The sequence below is a fragment of the Monodelphis domestica genome, chromosome 1, assembly GCF_027887165.1.
Source record: "Monodelphis domestica isolate mMonDom1 chromosome 1, mMonDom1.pri, whole genome shotgun sequence".
Lineage (NCBI taxonomy): Eukaryota > Metazoa > Chordata > Mammalia > Didelphimorphia > Didelphidae > Monodelphis > Monodelphis domestica.
This window is the reverse complement of record NC_077227.1, coordinates 30,777,105-30,800,315: the sequence shown is the minus strand read 5'-3', so window position 1 is coordinate 30,800,315 and position 23,211 is coordinate 30,777,105. Positions and strand designations below refer to the sequence as shown.

Here is a 23,211-nt window from a genome sequence, read left to right as displayed (position 1 = left end):
AATGTGTGTCGATGGTCTGAGCCCCTTTCCCGGTCCAGGCATCCCAAAAGCAGAAATGGTAACCTGGGCCCAAGGGCCTTTTGCGTTGTTTCCTAGGACTCCACCGTCCCCAGACTTCAGGGGCCCACCTCCTGGGATGAACCTGAACCTAGTAGGTGGCACCAGCAGGCAGTGATCCACGTGCGGGCCCTCCCTCAAAGCTGGTGCCGGCGGGCAAGGGGATGCCGCTAGAGCGGGTACTTTGGAGGCACGGTTCTCAAGTAAACCCAGAGCTGCCACTGGCACAAGGAATCAAGAGGACTTGGGGGGTGGGTCTCCATGTGCATCCTTTCAGGTCAGAGATCTCAGTCTCTAGTCTGAAATAGCAATGGTTCCTTTAGGACGACAGAAACCAGACTAGATCTAGGAAGACGACTAAAAAAGAACTAAACGAACATTCTGTTAGTGAAGCCAAGCTGTTTAATACATCCTTAATAATTTTTCTTTTATTAAAGACAAAGAATTTTACAACATACAAAATAAATTATAGATTAGTTATCATAAAGTCATAATGGGTAAACATTTCTTTGGGGAGTTAGGATTCTACAATAAGGAACAATTGCAAGCAGCTCATGGTTTTTCCTAGAAAACTGTATTTTTCTTTAAGAATACAGTAACTTTTGTCCACCAACTATATTATCCAGAATCTTCCTTTGAAACACCCGTTAAGTACTATTTTGCAAGTAACTTACATTTATTTAGAAACTGGATCTTGCGGTGGAAGAAGATAAGGCAGGAAAGATAGGACACAAGCCATCTAAAACACTAACAAGTTTACAGAAGACATTTACAAAATTAAGAGAAAACTGTTAAGTCATTTTACTGACAAGTGAATCGAAGAGGACCCTATGTGGAGCTCTAGCTGGCCTTCTCTGCTTCCTAGAGGCAAGTACCCTGGAAATGGGCCTGTTTGGCTAAAAATGACACTGCTCTATTGCACATTTCCATCAAGTGCAGGATCAGATTTTAAGTAAAAGGGGTTAGCTTGGCTCGGAGTCTCTCCATTTTGGTGGGAAGAAGGCCGGCCATCTCTTTACTGAGCTCTAGCTCTGTTTCTACTGCGCGAGCCGCCTCGGGGAACTTTTCACAGTAGAGGACCAAGAACATGTAATATTCCAAGGAAGTCTGCATGTTCTCCAGCTCCTTCCTACCATCAGAGGTGATGAGTTTGCCATAAAGCCGTGCAATGTGGAACTTGGCCACCAGGGCAGGGCGGAGAACGTCTTCCCCGAGCTGCTCTGGAAACACCTTATTGGGGTCCCTCAGGGAGTCGAGGAAGAGTTCATAGAACTTGATGGCCGACTGAGCCAGGGAATTGATCTTCTTGATGGTGTGGGAATCGAGCTCCTCTAGCCTGTTGGCGATGGCCACCTTTAAGTCCATCATCTCATAGTAGGTGTGGGCGAGCTCGAACTGAAGCTGCCGGTTGATCAGCAGGTAGTACTGTGGGTTCAGGTCTACAGTGAGGGGCTCTAGCATGTCTACTCTGCGCTTGTGCATCTTGCAGCGTCTCTCATAATCCTCTTCGAAGAACGCCAGCACCTTGAACAGAGAGCTGTGGTCTTGGACGATCTCGATATGGTCGGTGATGTAGCCATCGACCTGAAAGTATTCTTTCGCCTCACAGACATAGCTCTGGCCCACTAAAAACACCTCCCTGGCTTCTCTGAAATCTAACGGGGGCGCGCACATCACTTTCTCCTCCATGGCCAAGATGGCATCACACACATCACTAGTTCCAAAGAGCACCACTTTCTTCCTGCCATTTTCTTTCTCGTCTTCCTCTCTTTTCCTCTGAGCTTTAAGCTCAGACTGTTTGTCAAGGTCAAGTTCTCCTATGTTATCCTGAAAGGGAAGAAAAACAGAAGGTTAGTGTAGGACTCTGATCTACTGTCATCTCTTAACAATGGGATTTTTTTGCCTATTCTTCCAACCACTTACAGAAAGATGAAAAAAAATACCATTTTGGGGGAACCAATTCTGTGTATTGGTTCCAAGGCAGAAGAGTGGTAAGGACTAGGCAGTGGGGCTTAAGTGACTTGCCCAGGGTCACCCAGCTAGCAAGTGTCTGAGGCCAGATTTGAACCCAGGACCTCTCATCTCTGGGACTGGCTCTCAATTCACTGAGCTACCTAGTTGCCCCCTAAAATGCCCTTTAAAACCTTCTCTCAGAAAGAACTGCTAGACAAAGAATGTAGATGGAAGCATATGATTTATCACTTGTTTATCTTGGTAAAGGGTTTTGTTTTTATAAAATTATTCGCTTACAAAAATGAGTAACATGGAAACATGTTTTGCATAACACATGGATATAAGCCAGATTAAATTGCTTGCCAGCTCTAGAAGGAAGAAGGGAGAGAAACATTTGGATTATATAACTTCATAAAATTTATGTGGAAGTTTGCTATTAAAATAAAAATTGACTTAGGTGGCCAGGTCTAGAGATGAAAGGTCCTGGGTTCAAATCTAGCTTCAGGCACTTCCTAGCTGTGTGATCCTGGGCAAGTCACTTTGCTCCAATTGCCTAGTCCTTCCACTCTTTTGCCTTGGAACCGATATTCAGTTTTAAATCTAAGATGGAAGGTAAGAGTTTTTAAAAATAAGAACAACAACTTTCTCTCCCAGACTATGGTAAGCCAAGCAGAGGCAAAATATTTAATTAAACCAAAAAAAAAAACTAGAGAAACTTCCTTTCTTTCAATACAACTTTATCCTCTGTAGATTATACTCAAGAAATTCATTTACCTGACATACAGCTTCTATTCTATTTATTAATCACTTTTCTAGTTGCAATGCTAAAATGACTGAGGTATTATATGTGGCATGATAATTTATTTATGAACATATACTGCTGAAACACAAAATTATTATTCCTAATACTAGACCACTGAGCTAAATTCAAGTTAAAATTCAGTGGGCTAAAAATTCTTGGATCTAGCTGGCTTCCAAGTACCTAGTTTTTTTCTCCATGCCCACCCCTTCACCAGCCCACCAAATGGTGCAACTCAAAGCAGTGGAGCCCGCTCTCTTCAATTGGGTCTTCCTGGAGTGATGACTCTGGTGGCCTGGGGTTCCATCTGGACAGACAATGAACTCTAATAACCACTCTCCACCCCGAATAAGCCAGGTCTTTATTTTTCAATCTAAACTTTATCTTTAATGTGAATCTTGTGTCATGTTGTCATTGTGTCACTGCTCTCTCAGTTGAGCACTTATATTTTGTTCTTTAACATATTTATCCACATCCGAATTAGTTGTTTCCTCCTAGAACCTCCATGTTAAGGAAAGGTGGCTATATTCTTTCCTTCACTCCTCTTTGGAATGTCTATCTTCATTTTAAAGTTCCCAGAAGGCAGGAACCATTACTGTCTTCTATGACTTGGAGCCAAACTATCACTGGGAAAATGGCCTTGGCGTTGGGGAGAAGCCTGGGGATAATGAGAAGCACCGGGTCCCTTCCCAAATGCCATACAGCCTGCTTTTTTCTTCCTTTTCAATCTGGATCCTATTCACCATCTGAGTCATGGCATCTGTTCAAGACAAGGCACAGACCTTTGGTCTGTCCAACAGGCATCCTTCACCCACATGGTTTATCCTGTAAAATGGAGATTTGAACCCTGGACTTCAATCCCCAGAAGTCCTTGGTACTTCCCAGAATTCCCTATAATCTCATCTGAGTCTCCACCTGGGCAAGATCACAATTTAGTATTTATCGGGCTCTCTGCCTCCCAAGAGAGCCTCTTCTTCTTCTATGCTCACACGCGGCTCTCTCTTCCTCTACTTGGAGATTGCAGCATGTAGTATGTGGGCTGTGAAAGGGCTAATCAGCCTAGACACGAGGTTTATTATTTTGTATCCTTGATTTCTAATCATCTTTAATAAACCTCATAAAGTACAATAGTTTGACTTTTACAATCCCAAGGTGAGCAGAGAGCTCACTTAGGCGGCTCTGCCAGGGTCCAGGGCTTGGGATCCTCAGCACCACGTCACCTGCAAACGGGAGTGTGTGGAGGACTTCAGGTCTACAGGCAGTCCCTCCTCTCCCGAGGACTCTGCACTGGAACCCTTGTGGAGCGCGGGAAACTCCTTGGCCAAGCCCCTACGTCCTTGTTTTGGGCCTTGCTAGATATTAAAAATCAGAGGGCCGATGCAGTAATCTCTAAGCCGTTCAACTTCATGTCTGTACAGGAAACACCTTGTCCAAGGAGAGCCTCGAAGGGGGTGTTCGGCTCTACTGAACCGAAGGCTAATAGCCAAAAAGGAATAAGTAGCAGGGTGGGACCACACCCAGCCATTCCCCAGATGGCCAAGGCCTATCCAGCAACAACATCTTGTCTCTGGCTCCGCAGCCCACCCGCAACAGCTCTGACCCCCAGGACCCCAACATCTGGCAGGGCCCCAAGCGGAGGAGCTGCCCTGGAGCAGAGCTCCACTGTGCACCAGACAGCTTTCATTGCCCCCTTGGCCATCTGGGGAAGACCAGGGAGCTCTTGTCGGGATCAAGTTTCCAAATTCCTAAGATTGCAAAGGAGCCGAAATTGGGACCAGGATATTTTCTGAAAGTTCACAGACCCCGAGGGAAGAGTCCTTGGACGAGTGGATCAGAGACAGAAAGTCTGTCTAGTTCACCTCCTGCTCGGCACCACCAGGGCCGGCTCAGGTTAGCTACCTTTGCCAGCTATCCTGACCAGGGCACACCCTGCCCAACAACTTCTTGCTCTGTGGATAATCATTAAATCAATGAGAGAGGGAGGGAGAGAGGGAGAGGGAGAAGGAGAGAGAGAGACGGGGGGGGGGGGGGGGGAGGAAGAAGAAGAGGAAGAGGGACAGGGACAGGGACAGGGAGGCCTGGAGAGGGGAAGGAGACAGCTTTGCCCACAATCGGCTCCTCAGGACTCCGAGGGCAGAGCACTTCCTACCAGTCCTGCAGTCGGCAGCCCTGTGCTCCCACCTGACAGAACTCCCTTCCCCACCTGGGCAGGTAAGCTTCTTGAGGACAGACTGCCTCAGGCTGATGTCTGCATGTCCAGTGCCAGCAGAGCAGACACGGTCCTGGCTTGGTGTCAGGAAGTGGGTGTTTGATCATTTCTGACTCTTCATGAACCCAAGGACCAGAGCTACCTAAGGATGCTGGAGTGGTTTGCCATTTCCTTCTCCAGTGAATTCTTTTGTCAAGCAAACAGTTGAGTGACTTCCCCAGGGTCATACAGGTAGGAAGTGCCTGAATCCAGATCTGAACTTGGGGCTTCCTAACTCCAGGCCCAGCATTCTGTCCAGTCTCCTAACTGCCAAAAAGACCTGAGAGGATATCTAGCCACAGGCATTTCCTAGCTGTGTGGTCCTGGGCAAGTCACTTTAATTCTATTTGTCTCAGTTTCCTCAACTGTAAAATGGAGATAATCATAGCACCTCTCTCCCTCCAGGCTACTGTGAGAATCAAGTGAGATATCTGTGAAGCCCGGTGCCTGGCACACAGTAGGCTGTTCCTGTGCCACTCTAAAGGTATCATCTTCCCTTATTAGGTGCAGATTATTGTCAAAGATGGTGCAAAGCTAGGAAAACAGCGTGAAGACTTCTCGCTCCTGAGAGCTCAGAACGGTGTTGCCTCCAGAGCAGAACAAGCCTCCTGTGTAGGTCCCTGTGGCCTGGCCCTACATGAAGAAGAGTTTGTGGACAAAACCTTTGGGGTCTTCTTCCAGTTTCAATCTGAAATGCTCCCTGGCTCTGGCCATGACTTTGCCCAGGGCAGTCACTGCCCCCAGACTGGCAAGGGGCCTGGAGTGGTGGACTGAGAGCCCTTTAGAAAGTCCCAGGGACCCAAAATTGCCACCTGTTGTTTCTTAGGGAGCTGTTCTGTTCAGAACTCAACAGCTCCTCAGTAATCCTATACCAAGTTCTTCACAAGGACTGGCAGAGCTGTTTCAGCTTTTGCTGAAGATTAGCCCTTAGGAGGAGCCAGTTTGCTCAGAAGTTTAAGACTGCCTGTAGCACTGCCAGTTTAAGGGCATTGAAATATTCCCATGTGGTTTGTTTTCTACCATTCTCAATGAATATTATGCATTGCCACAATAAATCAAATTTGTTTGAACAATTAAAAATACACACACACACACACACTCTGCTGTCCTACCTCCAGAGCGGCCTGCGCATTCTGTAGGAGGTTCAAGCAATATTTGATCCAACATCTGGCAATTTCGGCTTTTCTCTGACGGAGATCTTGCCGGTCTTGTTCTGTTTCAGCTAATGAGACACAATACAAGTCACGTTTAAATTTCTTGGGCAGCTGACTTCCTGCAGTAAGAATTTTAATTAGGCATCTCAAATTGATTGTTTTAATCCTTCTTAAAAATAACAGTCCTGTATCCAGTGAAGGTTTAAATTATGGAAAAAAAATACCCCAACCATTTTGTCTATTAAAGGTGCCCCTTACCTCTTCAGGATCTACAATCTGTTCCTCTTTGAAATAAGAATTTATTTTTGTATAAAAGGCAGAAAGGAATTTATAACTAATGCAGCCAATGCTTATTACTCTGGCAAATTAGTATACTTTCTTTTAACCAGGTACCAAAAATTTGGGTCCTGTCACTGTGAAATCAAACAGTGAACTTGTAAAAATGTCAACAGAAAAATGCACATTTTTAAGGTGCAAACAAGCATGTAGGGGTAAGATAGCAATTATGTTCTTACTCTTAACCTTGGGCTTCGTAACAATCAGAGGCAAAGGGATTTAGAAAGGAAGAAACTGATGAAAGCTGACCAGTTAATCATCTGACCCTCAAACAGAACAAAGGAATATAATTTTCCCTTCTCTAGATTTGTGGGCTTTGATAGTTTCATTCTTAAAAACAAACTAATCATTAAAAAAAAAAGCCTTGCTTTCTTATCTTAACATCTATATAAGTATTGGTTCCAAGGCATAAGAGGGTAATGGGGGTTAAGTGAATTGCCCAGGGTCACCCATCTAGGAAGTGTCTGCACTTAGATTTTAACCCAGGACTTCCCATCTTCAGGTCTGGTGCTATAACCACTGGGCCACTTTGATGCCCCACAAAATAACCTTCATATCCTTATAGATACCCCAACTCAACCATCTGAATCATTCAATGACAAATTTGTCATTGAATGAAGGTCCTTGGAAGATCTTAAAAAGACAAAAGACAGCTTAAGAATCCCAGAGTTAGAAGAAACATCCTGGGCCTTTAACAGAACCCATAACAAAAAGGAATCCTCATAGAGCAGGCAAGTGAAGATATTTCACAAGAGGGTCAACCACATGATCTCTTGAAGGAGTCTATTCCATTTGAGGGATCGTCCATTATTGACAAGTTTTTCTTGACATAAGGTCTAAATTTGCCTCTCTGCTTCTAGGATCATCCTCAGGACAAGCAGAACTGGGCCAAGGCCAAAACCCTACCCAAATAATGGTCCTTTAACTACCTGATGACAACTGTCACACTCCCCTGAGTCTACTCTCTTCTTCAGGCTAAATATACCCAGCTTTCAGATGGAAAAAACTCAAGAAAATGACTCTTCAACTCAACTACATGACAGGCTTTTTCTATGATTCTAACTCTTGTCTAGGGTGCCGATTTTCTCAAAATACTCTTAATTTTGCAAAAGCTCCATCTTTTCCACTATGGGATAAATAAATGTCAGTAGCAATATGTCTGTAGCATACAGAAATTTGGGCCCTGGAGTCATAAAGGCCTAGCTTTAGCCCAACTTCTGACACATACCAAAGGCAGTCACTTAACTTCTCCATCAATTGGCAGGAGTTCAGCCCTAGTCTGCAGTGAGTGCCAGGCATCAGGTTAATCATGAGGCATAAGAAAGGCAAAAACCAGGACTTGCTACTGGGAGAGAGAAGGCCACAATTCAGGAAATGTAGGCGAGAGGGACCTGTGAGCTGAAAGGTCTCTCAGGACACTGAGAGTCACAGACAAAGCAGAATCCCATTCTTAAAAGTTTGAGGATTTACCAGGTATGTGAGACAAATGTATCTCGTTTCCAAATTTAAGAATTTTCGTTTGGTAGTGATTCTAAGGACACTTTGTCCGTTACTAGACAAAGGAACTGGTCAACTTATTACTGCAACTGCTAACTGACAAACCCGCCCTGATTTCTGATACGCTATCTTCAAAACTAAGAAAATGCTTTCCAAAACCATAGGAGGTATAAACACCCGCACTCACTGTCTTCTGTTGATGGAATCTGCTCCGCCTGGCTAAAGATGACACTTGCAGCTGATAAACAGTGCCTGGACTCCATAAAACATTGCTGGGGAGAAAGCAAATAACAGTGAGATGCGCATTTCTAGATTGACAACTATTGAAAGAAGATACAATCTTTAGATATAGCTAGAGCAATCAAATCAATAGAAAACCCCGCCAATGAAGTCCTTTTGCCAGGACACAGGCACACACACACATCATATAGAGTCTCTCATGGCTGCTTGAGTTAGAAACCCTCTGAGGAAGTTTCTGTATGATTCCCTAAACCTGAAGAATTGATTGAAGGTACAATCTTACTTTTTAACCTAGACTATGTGAAATTTGGGGTTTTAAAAAAAATATTTCCTACTGTATTTCATCATAATTGGCTTTGTCTTTATATGCATTGGATTTTATGCATTTAGGAACATCAGAAGGGGTCCACAGACTTCCTCTAAATGCCAAAGAAGTCTGTATTTAACACAAGGTCCCTTGGTTCAGAGCCACTGACTCCATGGGACTCCAGTACACCTTTCCCTTCCCTCCAGTGGTACTTGGCTCCCTGAGGGGACATGTGTGCGGGCGCCTGACGGAGGGTCTCATGATTGTTCCGTATGTCTTGTGTTTTCTGAACCCGGTGTTACTATCTCAAAGGTTGAGGAACAAAGCAGCCAACTTCAGAGTAATTTGAATTGGTCAGGGCAAAACAGCAAGGAAAAAAATTAATTCTCCTTGTGTTAAGTCAGTGGATAAGAAAAATTGTCAACCTTTATCCAAACTAGTGCTTCCTGTTAAGTCCTTTAGTCTAAATTACTCAAATGAAAAGCTAGTGAAGACCTATCTCCAAGGCTAGATAAAGTACCACATAAAGGAATAGTTACTATATTTTAAAATTAAGCCATCAACTTTTAAAATACAAAGAAGCAGACTCTGATAGCCAATGAATGACTCCCTTCCCCTATCTAATATGATCAGAAAAGTCTCTCTACCTAGTGAGGTTGCAAATAAAGAGACACATTTCTCACTGCTTTTAAAGTCCACTGGAAAAAGAAATTCTTTTAGTAACAAGAATTCAAGAATTTCTTATTCAAAATCTGCCACCATAATTAGAAAACTCTAGTCTTGGGGGTTTGTTTTGTTTTCTTTTTTCAACTATCTCAAGATTACAAAGGAATTCTCCGTAATAACTTGTTGTCCAGAGTAGCCCAGAACAAACCTTTAAATGACAAGTGGGAGGAAATGGACAGCTGAAGGGTTCTGTTCAAAAGTATGACAAGTGGCCAGCATGAAGTCTGGCTAGGACAACATTAACAGGTGGCATTACCTAAGTTCCCCAAACCCTCTGTGATAAGCGAGCTACTTCATCCTACAATGAGTTTTCAAGAGGACTTTCAAGTAATCAATGGTGAATCATCCACATTAAAATACAGGGTGTCCCCAAAGTCTTAGGGCAGGATCCAGAGGCTCTGAAATGGGTGGCTTGCCCACAGTCACACAGCTACTGGGGGTCAGAGTTTGGACTAAAAATCTACCATTAAGAATCTGTAATGAAGTTTGAGACACATGAAGGAGCATGGAAGGCTAAAATGAGGCACCAAAGAGCCTCTGCCACTGAAAATAGTAACCCCTGTGGGGATTAGTATTTGAGACTGAAGGATTCCATGCCTAGGCCAATAAAGCCAGCTACAACCATCCCCTCTGACACCCGGAGAAGGGAGTGAATCCAGAGGAGAAACACCACAAAGACAATGAACTAAGCCCAGTTTCCCCCAGTTATAAATTTATCATAAGAGAAGTTAATTCTCAAACTAACTGAACTGTCACATGCCATTTATCTAAGAGTACATTTTCAACTTCCTTATGAAATTCTGATGAGCTATTAGATTACGATTACCTAGAGAGCACCCATAAATTCATCAAGATAAAACCATTTCTGCAGCCAAGATAAAAGCTTCAATTTAACTTAATATTTCATTAAACCACACTGCCAAGGCCACATAGCAGGGGGCAAGACTGGGATGGGAACCTCGGCTTTCATCACTGAATGTTACCCACCAGGCTTCATCCCAAGAGACACAAGGGGCCACCGTAGGAGACAGAAAACTGAAAGGTCACTGGATTCAAGACTGACCTTTGCATCTAGGCCTAGTAGGTGAGGGGATAACCAAGCCCCAGCATCACCAAGCCCCACTCCTGTGAGTCTCAGGCTAGACTCCTGGAGTGGTCCCTACCAGAGGCATGAGAATTCTGGTTTCTTTCCTCAGGACCCCATTCCAAGGCCACCCATTGTGCACCTCTGGGGCCTGCTGCCAAGGACTTACCTTATTGATATAATATTGTGACAGGGTAGCTGCGTTGATAGCCCATTCTACAGGGTGGTAGCCACTGTACTCCAGTTGGCGTTTGAGGGTGGTGTGGCAATACTGGGCAGCCTTCTCAATCATTTCCAAGTGTTGATAGACTTGAGCCAGGTAGTACAAGGTATGCGTGTATGCTTTCTCAAATCTGTGTTGACAATAGGCCATGAATATAGAATCGCAGAGAGGTGGAAGAGTAAGAGATTCCAGAGCCCACCTTGCCCAAACTCTACCCCCAAAGCAGGAATACTGTCTATGATGTCCCTGATAAAGGGTCCTCTGGTTCCCACTAAAAACCTTTACTAACAAGGAATTTACTATACCCTTAGGGCAGTCCACTTATTTCTGGAACCATTAGAAAGTGGTTCCTTATAGAGAGCAGTGTCCTGCCCCAACACCCCAATTTTTCTTTCTTTCTAAAATAAAAACCCTTACTTCTGTCTCAGAAACAATACTGTGTATTGTCTCTAAGGCAGAAGAGTGGTAAGGGCTAGGCAATGAAGTCAAGTGACTTGCCCAGGGTCACAGAATTAGACCACCCACCACTTTCTACTTGCCAAACACAAGTGGAATCCCACTTCCACATTGACCCAAGTGGCTCACTGCACATATCCCTGTGCTGAGCCCCCCTAAAGTGTCTCTCACCTAAGACTGAGCACCCACCTTCTAGACCGTTCCTGCTCTGTCAGCTTCTCTTCCTCAGTCAAAAAGTGCTCATTAGGATCAAGAGGAGGGTTCCCAATCTACAAGAAAAGAGACTGTTGGTGAATGCCAGGCTCCCTCTTCTGGTGCAAAGAGAAGCCCCAAAATCTTTATTCTCATCAGTTCTTGAGGAAGTAACTAACCCAAGTTCATCCAAGAACCTGACTATGTGGGTCATTAAGCCCACAACAGGATCATCTCACTCAGTTTTACTCGAGCTCAAACTTGTAAGTTAAGATCAAAATCTAACACCCTATATACCAAAATAAGGTCAAAATGGGTATATGACTTAGACATAAAGGGTGATACTATAAGTAATATATATTATGTATATATTACTTATAGTATCAAAATTATTTTTTGTTTACCATATATATACTATATATATAAACTTATAGTATCTAAATTATTTTTTGTTTACCATATATACATATACATATATACATATATGGTAAACAAAAAATAATTTACTTGACAGATCTATGGAGAAGGGAAGAATTTATGACCAAACAATAGATAGAGAACATTACAAGATGTAAAATGAATAACTTTGATTATGTTAAATTTAAAAGTTTTTTTGTACAAAGAAAACCAATGTAACCAAGATTAGAAAAGAAACAATAAACTGGGAAAAATTCTTATAACAAATTTATCTGATAGAGGTTTCATTTCTCAAATACATAGAGAACTAAGTCAAATTTATAAGAATACAAGTCATTCCCCAAGTGATAAATGGTCAAAAGATATGAATAAACAGTTTTCAGATGAAGAAATCAAAGCTTTCAATAATCATATGAAAAAATTTCTTAATCACTCTTGATTAGAGAAATGCAAATTAAAAACAACTGAGGTACCATCTCACACCTATGAGATTGGTCAAAAGGACAGTAAAGTGATAAATGTTGGAGGAGATGTGGCAAAATTGGGACACTAATACACTGTGGGTGGATTTGTGAATTAATCAAACCATTCTTGAGGGCAATTTGGAATTATACCCAAATGGCTATAAAATAGTGCATACTATTTGATTCTAGGATACTGGTTTGTATACAAAAGAGATCATAAAAAAGGGGAAAGGACCCACTTATACATAAATATTTTTAGCAGCTCTTTTTGTGGTGGCAAACTGAGAGGATATCCATCAATTGGGGTAAACAAATTAGAGTTTATGATAGTAATAGCACAATAGTATTCTGTAAGAAATGATGAATAGGATGATTTCACAAAAAACTGGAAAGATCTACCTTTGAAGAGTGAAATAAGTAGAATCAGGAGAACATTGTACACAGTAACAGTGATATTGGGAGGTGATCGATTATGAAAGACTTGGCTACTCTCAGCAATACAATGATCCAGAGCAATTCTGAAAAACTTAGGACAAAGAATGTTCTCCCCCTCCAGAGAAAGAACTGTTGGAGTTTAATTCAAATCAAAGCATGTGATTTTTCATTTTAGTTTATTTGGGTATTGATTTTGTATTTTTTATTTTAGAAGAGTATTTTATTACAACAATGAACAATATGGAAATAGGTTTTGCATGATAATACAGGAATAACCCTGATTAAACTGCTTAGACAATTTGAAAACTTATGTGGAAAATTTAGAAAACTTAGAAGTAAAAAGCTGAAATGCCCCAGGCTTAAGTTTCCAAACACAAACTATATCACAAAGTATTTTCTATGCTTGGGCCAGTAGTGTGACCTAAGACACCTGGCAGGGCCCAGAACTGAGTAGGGGGCATTGAAGTAGATCCAGCTCTTTCCCACACCTTCAGACGTGGAACCAACCAAAATGATCCTATGGCAGTAACTGATCATTAGGAAAAATGCAGTCCAATTATTCAGGCATTCTCAGCTTCTCCTTCAACAAGGGGGAAATGTCTATCCCGAAAGAATTTTAAAAAATTCTTTTCTCTTAGATTCCCTCACTTGGGCTTACCCACTCTGTTTATGTCCCAAAACAAGAGAAGATGTTACCTTTCTTTTGCCCGATTCTGCTTTCTTTAGGACAAGATGATCACTAATGTGCCTTAATGGTATCAGCCAAATCTAAGCAATAAGGCAGTGCCTTTCCAAATGAAGTTTATCCTCCAGGTTACTGATGGGAGCTCTGAAGAGCTTTCTAATCTAGCTCCCAGGCTGACTAAAGCCACTAAGTGGAACCCATTGCTAAGGCAGGTCACCACAGACAAGGAGGGCTCTAGAGGCTCTAACAAGGCAGGCTACACTCCATAGCCCTGTCACCAAGTCAGAGACTGTTTCATCTGCATAAGACCTAACTCAGATGGGGACACACGCAAGCCCAGGTACATGTGTCATGTCACTGTCACACACAAAACAAATCAGTCTTTCCCCCACTCTCCTCTCATTCACTAGTTCCCTGTTATCCCACCAACACTGGGACATAAAGAACAAGTGTTTCCACATTAATTCAGTGACATAGTGAAATACTAAATTCTATTTAAATGCTTTAGACATGTAAAGACCTGACATTTAATACTGTAGAAGGCTCCTTCGTTTATGTGCATGAGGACCCATTAGTAAGCATCTTGCTTGGTTTTCTTTTGCCTTCTTCTAGGAGTACAACCAATCTGGAAGAGGGGTCATTTGAACTCCATTTACAGGTCATTCCTTCTTACCAAGTTTTTTGCTATAGTTCTGTTATACCACTTGTCCTGGGCACTGTCCCTTAAATGACAAAGACTTTGGTGCAACTAAATCAGTGATTTGGACTAACTTCCCCCATTCTGCTCATTAAATGATTTGAGATTTTCCCAAAGTCTTTACTGGAGGAGAATTCTGTCTTTGATCTCCTTTGAAGAATAGGCAGGGAATCTCCTTTCATTTGTATGAGGCACTTTTTAATACTGTCTCACACTCAAGTTTGGATGTGGTACCTTCAGCCTCCTTGTGAGATAACCAGGGAGAGCAGAGAGTAGTACAGCCATTGCACAGATGAAGAAAGAAGGTACATAATGTGCCCAAAGGGAAGTTATTTTGACTTTATTGATTCAGGGTACAGTCGTCTATACTATGTCACGTTAACTCTTCTAAAAAACACAAAAATGATGAAATTACCCTTTTATTCCTATTACTAAACAGTGTGAAATATGTTAAATATTTATTCACTACTGCTACACCACAAGAAATGGTGAACAAATGAGTTCAGAAAAAGCTGGAAAAACTTACATAAACTGATACAAAGTGAAGTGAGCAGAACCAAGAAAAACAGTATCTATAGTAACAGAAATATTGTACAATGATCGACTATGAACTAAACTATTGTCAGCAAAGCAAGATTCCAACATAACCCCAAAGGACTCATGATAAAAAATGCTATTCACAGCCAAAGAAGGAACTGTTGGAGTAAGAATGCAGATCAAAGTATTCCATCTTCCACTTTTATTTCCTTTATGACTTTTTTATTGTATGTGTGATATATGTCTTCAGTCATGGCACAAAAAATATAGAAATATGTATCACATGAAAGCACTAGTATAACTTATAACAGACCACTTACTGCCTGTAGAGAAGTGGGAAATAGGGAAGAAGAGAATCTGAATCAAAAATGTTAGAAAACAATTGTGAAAAATTGTTTCTATGTGTAATTTTTAAAAAAAGAAAATTAAAAAAAAAGAAAAAATTTAAAATATGCTTATTTACAACAATTGGTAAATAAAACTGTCTACAAGGCCACTACAAATACTGTAAGTGTGACCCGAACAGAAACGACATATTTTTTAAACACTAAAGTTGAAAATGATGGAATGATTCTATCCTTGGTTTTGAGAAATATTTCTCCAATTACTTAAGTCATGCCACAAAATTAGTTAATATTCACCTTAATGCAACTGTTTATGAGCTTATACGAACTGTGATATTCCAAGTTCCAAACATTATACCTTAATTTGTTTTCCTGTCAGCACAATTCTTAACTTAAGGCTAAGAGAGCAATTAAGAATTTTTACACCATTAGCAGTGCTAATAGTTAACAGTATAGAATCTCACCATCACACAAACAAATTCCTATAGCAGACACCATCCATCGCCTCCAATCCTGTGGAAGGGGATGTAGTTACTAAAATATCTGGACATAAAACTGCTGTCACACATTAGCTAAGCCATGGCACAGACATTAATGCTGGCTCACTAGGGAGTCAAGGCTCCAGGGAACTCTTCATGTCTTACCAGAACTCTCTATTCTGTTACTATCAGCTCTGATTGGCTCAAGTCTCCAAAGTGAAAGCTTCCCTTACCTCTTTCATATACTGATTATACAATGCTTCGGCAGATTCCAGGTAAGTCTGGGCAGTCTCGATTTCATCTCTCTCAGACCACAAGATGCCCAGATTATTCTAGATTAGAGAGAGAGAAATTAGAATTCAAAGAAGATGTTGTGCATTTACATTTATAAAATTATTTACATGACACTCAAAAATATATCCATCAATCATACCAGTTAAGTGACTCCAAAAATACATTTCTGAATTTGACAAGACATGCCTTGAAAGACAGAGACTGTTTCCATAACATCTATGAAATTTCTCTAGGATTCTAGTCCAGGACTTGTTTCACAGAGGAGAAAATTAAGGCCCAACGGTGTCCAAGAGGCTTCCTATGGTCAAACAACTGGTAAGTGGCAGTGCCAGGGCACCCAAGTCCCCTGAACTCCAACCCCGGGCCCCTTTTAACACATGCTGTTGCCCCTTCTAAGAGCTTTTAAAACAGGAGCTTGGCCATGTAAGTACTACTAAAAGAGAATCATGCCTGGAGGAGGGGAGATGACTCTGAAAGTCACTCCGATCGAATGTCCCAAGTATGCAGGCAGTAAAATTGAATAAACTGCAGGCATTCCTATGCTTTCTTACCATAGTTTACCCAAGGGGTTAAGCAGAACATTTCCCCAAGTAGATTTTTCCTTCTCTGAAGTCTGCAGCGTGTTCTGTAACTGTTGTAACAGTCTCTAGCACACTGCCCCGCTAAACAGTAGGCAGTCACACCAATGTTTGGTCATGGAGTCATGCAAATGATCATTTATGGGTTAACATTTGAACATCAACTCAAGTCTCATTTGAGTGGGAAGCAGGCAAATGGTGTCCACTGACCCCAACCCCAAGGCTTCAGATGCTCTTACTGCCCCAAAATACAGATGCAAGGGCATCTGGGGGTCAAAGGGAGAGAGGGGACCACAATCCTGACCGGTTGGTTAGTTCTATAAGAATAATGTTAGGAGTGGCCAATGCCTTTCAGATCCTAAGCTCTCCAGTGTTCCAAACCCACTCTGCCTCTCCTACGACCTGTTCTATTATGTGTTATTAGAGTTCAGAGGATGAAGATATCTCTGTGGGTTAGGATGGGCAGGGAAGGCTTCCCCAAAGAAGTGCGACTTAGGAAGGACCTAAAGGATTAGCAGGATTCAGATTTGCACAGAAGAATTCTTCTAACCCTGACATTATGTAATTTCTATTCCAGAAAATTAATAATGAGCAATGGAGGCAGAGGGAGTAAGAAAGACAAGATTGGAAAAATATGAATGGGTAGTTAAGTAGGGCTTGGAATGTAAGTTATGATTTCAGTGGCAGGAATCCCCCAGAATTCATCCAAAGGAAATAATATATTTCTTGTATTACTGGCAAAACTAAGAAATCACACCTTGCATTTTACTGTCCACTGGAGGCTTTCAGAAATCACTGTAGTCAATCACTCAACATCTATTAGGTCCCAGCAATGTGCCAGGCACTATGCTAGGTGTTGGGTACAGCAAAAACAGGCAGGGAACCCAATAATGTAATGGGGGAGAAAACATGCAAATAACTAGGTACAAATAAACTCTATACAGGATTAATTAATTGAGGGAAGGCATTCAAATGAAAATGGCGTGGGCGAAAGGCTTCCTGTAGAAGACTGGTCTTTGCTTGGCTATTGTCCTTTATACTCTAAGAAGACCAAAATGACCAGCCATAAATTGGATTTAAGTGAGGCAGAATTTCACAAGGTCACTTGGAATTTTTTTTTGTTTTTGTTTTAAAAACCCTTACCTTCCGTCTTGGAGTCAATACTGTGTATTGGCTCCAAGGCAGAAGAGTGGTAAGGGCTAGGCAATGGGGGTCAAGTGACTTGCCCAGGGTCACACAGCTGGGAAGTGTCTGAGGTCAGATTGGAACCCAGGACCTCCCGTCTCTAGGCCTAACACTTGGGATTTTTGAATTAATGAAACCATCCTGGAGGACAATTTGGAATTATGCCCATAGGGCTATAAAACAATGCATACCCTTTGATTCGGTAACATCACTGGATCTGTATCCCAAGGAGATTAAAAAACTGGGAAAGGACCTACTCCTACAAAAATATTAATAGCTACTCTTTTTGTGGTGGCAAAGAACTGGAAACTAAAGGGATGTCCCTCAATTGGGGAATGGCTGAACAAACTGTGGTATATGATGACAGTGGAATACTACCTGTGCTATAAGAAATGATGAACAGGATGATTTCAGAAAGAACAAGGAAGACCTACATGAACTGATCCAGAATGAAATAAGCAGAACCAGGAAAACATTGTACACAGTAACTGAAATATTGTGGAATGATCAAGTGTGATAGATTTAGCTACTAACAGCAATACAGTGATCCAGAGCAATTTTGAGGGACTTAGGTAAAAGAATGCTATCCACCTCCAGAGAAAGAATTGTTAGAATAGGAATGCAGATGAAAACATGATTTGTCACTTATCTGAGTATGTTTCAGGGTTTTGGTTTTATAACATTATAACATTATTCACTTACAAAAATGAATAACATGGAAATGTTTTTTGTTATGTAACACATGTACAACTCAGACTGAACAGCTTGCCAGCTCTGGGAAGGGGGGAGGAAAGAAGGGAGGGAGACAATTTTGATCACATAACTTCAGAAAACTTATGTGGGAATTTGTTATTAAAAGAAAAAGAATTTCACAAGGATGTCAGCCTCATTCTATTCTAGAGTCATCAAAGTACAGAGGTAAGACAAAAGTCAGGACAACTGGGGATGGCCTTGGCTTCTTCCATGGAGACCCTCCCTATTCCTGCTGCTTTCATGATTGTTGGAATAAAAAGGTTCTCATGCTTAGGGTGGACATCTCCCTAACTTAATGATGGGTTTGGGGCCTATCTGGCAGGGCATGGCCACTGGGAATGCTACAGATTTGTGGAGCCAGTGAGTTTTTGTCAATGCACCTATTATTGGTTTTGTTCCTTTTCCCTTTTATTTTCCTCTTATCCCCAAATTACTGTAATTTCCCTTTAAAAACTGGAATATTTGTATGTATCTCTAGTTCAAGTTACAAGTTATGTTTTCATGATCCATTGGGGAGACTGGTCTCCCAAAGGATCACAGGGGGATGTATTGATTTAGTCGTGAACCCTAGAAATATTTCCCACAATCCCCTTCTCCTTTCTCTGTTTGTGCGTCTCCTTACGTGGATGGAGTTTTGAGTTTCCGTTTTGACCCACACAATCTCTGGGGTTGATATCAGCATGAAGTAGGGAGCAGCTTTTGGCTTTTCTGTTTTTTTATTTTTTATTATTTCTCTGGTTGTTTTTAATTTGTCTGCCCCAAGTGGATTTTAATACATAGTATTAAAATAATACCTGGAGTACTGAATATTAATTATAATCTTTACAAGCCCCAGGCGAGAAGAAAAGCAGCCCTAGTGAGCCTCATACCACAGATGCTAGTCTTCCCTTTAAAGAAGCCAGGAAGCAGACAAGATGGGAGAGCATGGGGTGGGGGATCCAGATAAAATGCCCAGAATCAAGAGATGGAGTGTGTTAAAGAGGACATGGTGGTCAGTAAGGTATAATGAGGAAAATTACTATTGGATTGCATTATTTATTACCCACATTTCTATGACTTCCTCAGACCCCAGCCTCTCAAAGGTGAAAGTGAGACAGAGAATTACTCCCCAGCTCCCCTCACCCCCGACACTTACCTGGGAAGGGCAGGGACCCCTACTCTTTGTTTATTCCATTAATAAAAATGCCATTTCCAAGTGCCAAAGAGGAGTGAGTCAGCCCCATAGGCCCAGCTACAGTGAAGCTGCAGATGAAGCAATTGGGAGAGGAGTGGAGATCTCTAAGCCTACCTCCTCACTGAAATCCACCAATAGGGACTCCTAAGTGAGGCCCAAGTGATGCACTGCTGAGCCAATGAGAAGGACGGCACTGCTTAGGGATTGCTCAGTATCTTTGGTGTGTCCTGATTAGTATATTAAATATTTTATTTCTTGGTTGAGATTCTAGGAAGAAGCAGAAGCAGAGGGGGGGGGGGGGGAGGGATATGAAGGACTCTGAGGGCCAAACAGGACACTTTGTATTGGCTCCTGCAGGTCCTAGACAGCCACCAGAGTTTACTGAGTAGGGGTGCCATGGTCTGGCCTGTGCTCTAAGAAAACCTCTTTGGTGGATGAATGAAGGATGGCCTGGAGTGGAGAGACACGAGGCAGGAAGACCCCAGAGATACTGAGAGATGGTGGGAAGAACAGCCTGGTACAGGGGTGGGAGATGATAAGGAGTCCAAGATGCCTCCTAGAGAAGGAGCTGGGGGGATGCTGCTGCCCTCAACAGTAATGGGGGAGAAATAGTGCCACAGCCAAAAAGGCTCCCAACCCCCACCCCTTGTCAACCCTCTGGTCATGTCTCCCACTGGCTGCAAGGACTTTGCCACCAATGCCTAGAGGGAATCACATACATGTGCACAAAAATATTTTTAAGGTGTCCCTGGTTGGGCACAACCCCTCTTCTCTGCACTTCACATCATGTAAAGCTTCTGATATTAAAAGATTTTAGGATTTATAGCTAAAAGAAACCTTAAAGATTATCTTTTAACCCTCTCATGTTAAAGAAGAAACTGAGGTCCAGAAAACTCAGTTGCTCTGAAGGTCCTTCCAAGCCCTATGAAATGCAAAGATTTTCAATTCTGAAAGCAAAGCTCTGTCTTCTGAAAAACCCAAGTCAGCTCCGGGGAACAATGAAGCCTGGGACTAAGAAGAGTAACAGAAAACATCAGGGTGGCCTGGCAAGGAGAACCATCAAGGCCTTTATAAAGCCCAGAGTCAGGGCTGGCAAAGGCTTTCAAATGGAGGATGACAATCTGAGAGGAAACCTAGAAATCAGTCTAAACCTTACTTTCAGTTGTGGTTCCCTTCTCAGAAAAACGTTTGTTACAAGCATAAAATCAAAGATTACATAGCATTTCTAAGAAAGCCACTGTATTAAAACCAAAAAACACAATTATGTTAAAATGTATTTATCCATTTTTTTTTTAAGTTCACGGTCCGGGGGGCAGCTAGGTGCTTCAGTGGATTGAGTCAGGTCTACAGACAGGAGGTCCTGGGTTCAAATGCGGCCTCAGACACTTCCCATCTGTGTGACCAAGTCACTTAAGCCCCATTGCCTAGCCCTTTCCACTCTTCTGCCTTGAAGTCAATTCACTGTATTGACAGAGAGGTCAGGGTTTAAAAAAAAAAAGTTCACGGTCCTCAGAAGAATTCTGGCTAGTTTGAGAGAGGATGTCTAAAAAGGAATAATGGAAGGAATGAAAGGGCTATGTTGGGAAATTAATATCATGTGGAAATAAAAGGCATAAAGAATAAGCAACACTATCTCTGAGTATCCTCCCAAGGCCCACCCAATCAGTGGCACCCAGGGAGGCTGCTTATCTGGCTTAATTCCTAATATATGATGCCTGATCCTAGGCAAGGGGAAGAGGGGCCAGTGGTGGTCTTGGAGAATTTCCTTTGAATCTGGGACCTCTATAAAAAAGAAGAGATTACCCTGGATGACCTCAGAGGTGCTTCTTAATCTATGACTTTAAATCTCTGTTATCTGCTGGGCCTCAGATCCCTCCAGTGTAAAATGAGGGGGTGGGACAGATGGCTCCTGAGGCTCTTCTTGTTCAAGGGCTAGGGAGCTGCAGGGAGAGGAAGGGCAGGTCTGATCCCAGCTGTGCAGGGTGAGAAATTAGTATGCTCTTCTCGAGTTATTAATATCTAAATTAGTAAAGCTGGTTCCCCCATTCATTTCTCTTCAAGGTCTCTTCAAAACAAAGTATTCCCACCCCCTCCTTCTTCAAGCAGGACAAAAGCCTTACAGCCTTAAGTGAGTTTGTCCAAGCTTTGCCTGGCCAGACTGACCCAAAGATTGAATCTTAAATACCAATCTTGAGTTCCCTTTTGTCATAGAAGTCTCTCCCACAGTATCAAGCCCAAAGGCCGGAATGATCATCACATCAGTCCTGATCTCCTTCCTGTCCTTTATTTCTGGATTAAAACCTTTGTCCCCAACTTTTAACCATTTTTTGAAAATGTTAATTTGCTCAAATGTGTAAAATAAATGTATTTTCCTATAAATCAGGAGTCTGTAACTCAATCAGTTAACACAGCCAGCCAGTCTAGTCTGTCTTGGGGACCCAAGACACGGCTGCACATCTCTCTCTGTAAATTTTGGGGGGCATTTGTCTTAGGTCAATAGTTCTCTCTCAATAAATACATTCCATTTGAACTGATGGCTTCCCAGTTCCTAGAATATGTCCCCTTAAATTTCTACTTCACACACAGTCTTCCTCATTCCTCTAGGAATTGGGGATGGAAGTACCTCTCTCTACACTTCCTACCCCTCCCTGAATTGGACAGGTCTTGGCCCCAACAGGTGCAGAAGGGACACACGAGAGGAAGGGGGTCTCTCATGGCTGGTGGGACGTGTTTTCGGTATCTTCCTTCCCCTTCTACCACCAGATATATAGCATAGCTCTTGGGCCCTATCCCCTCCCTCCCTCATCCCTGGTCAGCCCTGGGCCTGCAAGGAGGAGCAAGGAAGGGACTTACTCTCCCTCCCCCAGTCAGTTCCAGGCCTACAGCCAGTCATAGGGGGGAGGGGGGTTCCCCCAGGCTAGCAAACGCGAAGTCACAGCGGGGAGCTCCCCTCTTCCATCAACCCCGGGCCCTCAGATTCAGCCCCTTCTCCAGGCCTAAAGAAGCAGGGTCACGATGAGGGAGAAAATGTGCCCTCTCTCCCCCAGAACGCAACCCTAGGGTGACAGCAGGAGGTGCCCCTCCCCCGGCCCGCAGTCCTGGGGTCACGGCTGGGGGTCCCGCTCCCTCCCCTGGGTCAGACCTGGGCCTGCAGGTGCAGGGACACGGCAGCAGGCTCGAGGCGACTACGGCGCACCAGGCGCAGGCAGTTCTGCAGGTGCTCCTCGCCGGCCGCCAGCTCCTCCGTGTCAATGTGGTTGAGGCCCAGCTGCAGCTCCACGGCGGCCAGGCGCACGGCTCGAGCGCTGGGCTCGGCCCCAGCCCCGGCATGCTCAACCACCGGCCCCTCCTCGGCGTCTGGCCCGCCGCTGCCGCCGCTGTCCCCGACCTCCTCATCCTCGTCCTCGTCGGCCGCGGGGCCCAGCAGCGCCTTCACCTCCTGCAGCAACTCCCGGGCGCGGTACTTGGACTTGTACGGGTCGTTCTCCGGGTCCTTCTGAGACTCCACCTGCGACAGCGACAATGACGCGTGGAACTTCTCGCAGGCTGCGGCCCAGGCCGCTGGGGTCGCCATGGCTCCCGCCTAGTCCGCCAGGCCACTGCCCGCGCGCCGGCGCCGCGCACGCAGCGCACAGATCGAGGGCGAGGCCGCGCCAGGCCGCCAACCAATGGCAGCAGGCACCGGTGGCAGGGGGCGGAACCTCCGCTGCAGGGTTACCATGGCAACACAGCTCCGCCTGCAGGGAGTCTCCACTTCTCTTCCCCCGCCCGGCATGGTGGCCGTGCTGTGATGTCATCGTTCTCTTGGACTCTTGGATTCAGAGAACCCCAGCCAAACTAGCCTTCTCTCACCGACCCTGAGAGCCGATTCTATCCGGTGCTCATTCATTGTGCACC

The 23,211-nt window shown here is 43.4% G+C and overlaps 1 protein-coding gene across 1 annotated transcript; it reads right to left on the bottom strand.

Moving 5' to 3' along the window:
- Positions 1 to 441: 441 nt before the first annotated feature.
- KIFBP (kinesin family binding protein) lies at positions 442 to 23,096 on the bottom strand. Its single transcript, XM_001380608.5, has 7 exons — positions 22,457 to 23,096; positions 15,564 to 15,662; positions 11,270 to 11,349; positions 10,571 to 10,754; positions 8,232 to 8,316; positions 6,170 to 6,279; positions 442 to 1,884 (listed from the first exon to the last, which is right to left on the bottom strand). The coding sequence occupies exons 1-7, from the start codon at positions 22,886 to 22,888 to the stop codon at positions 1,006 to 1,008; spliced, it is 1,869 nt and encodes a 622-aa protein (XP_001380645.1). The 5' UTR covers positions 22,889 to 23,096; the 3' UTR covers positions 442 to 1,005.
- Between the last annotated feature and the right edge of the window lie 115 nt (positions 23,097 to 23,211).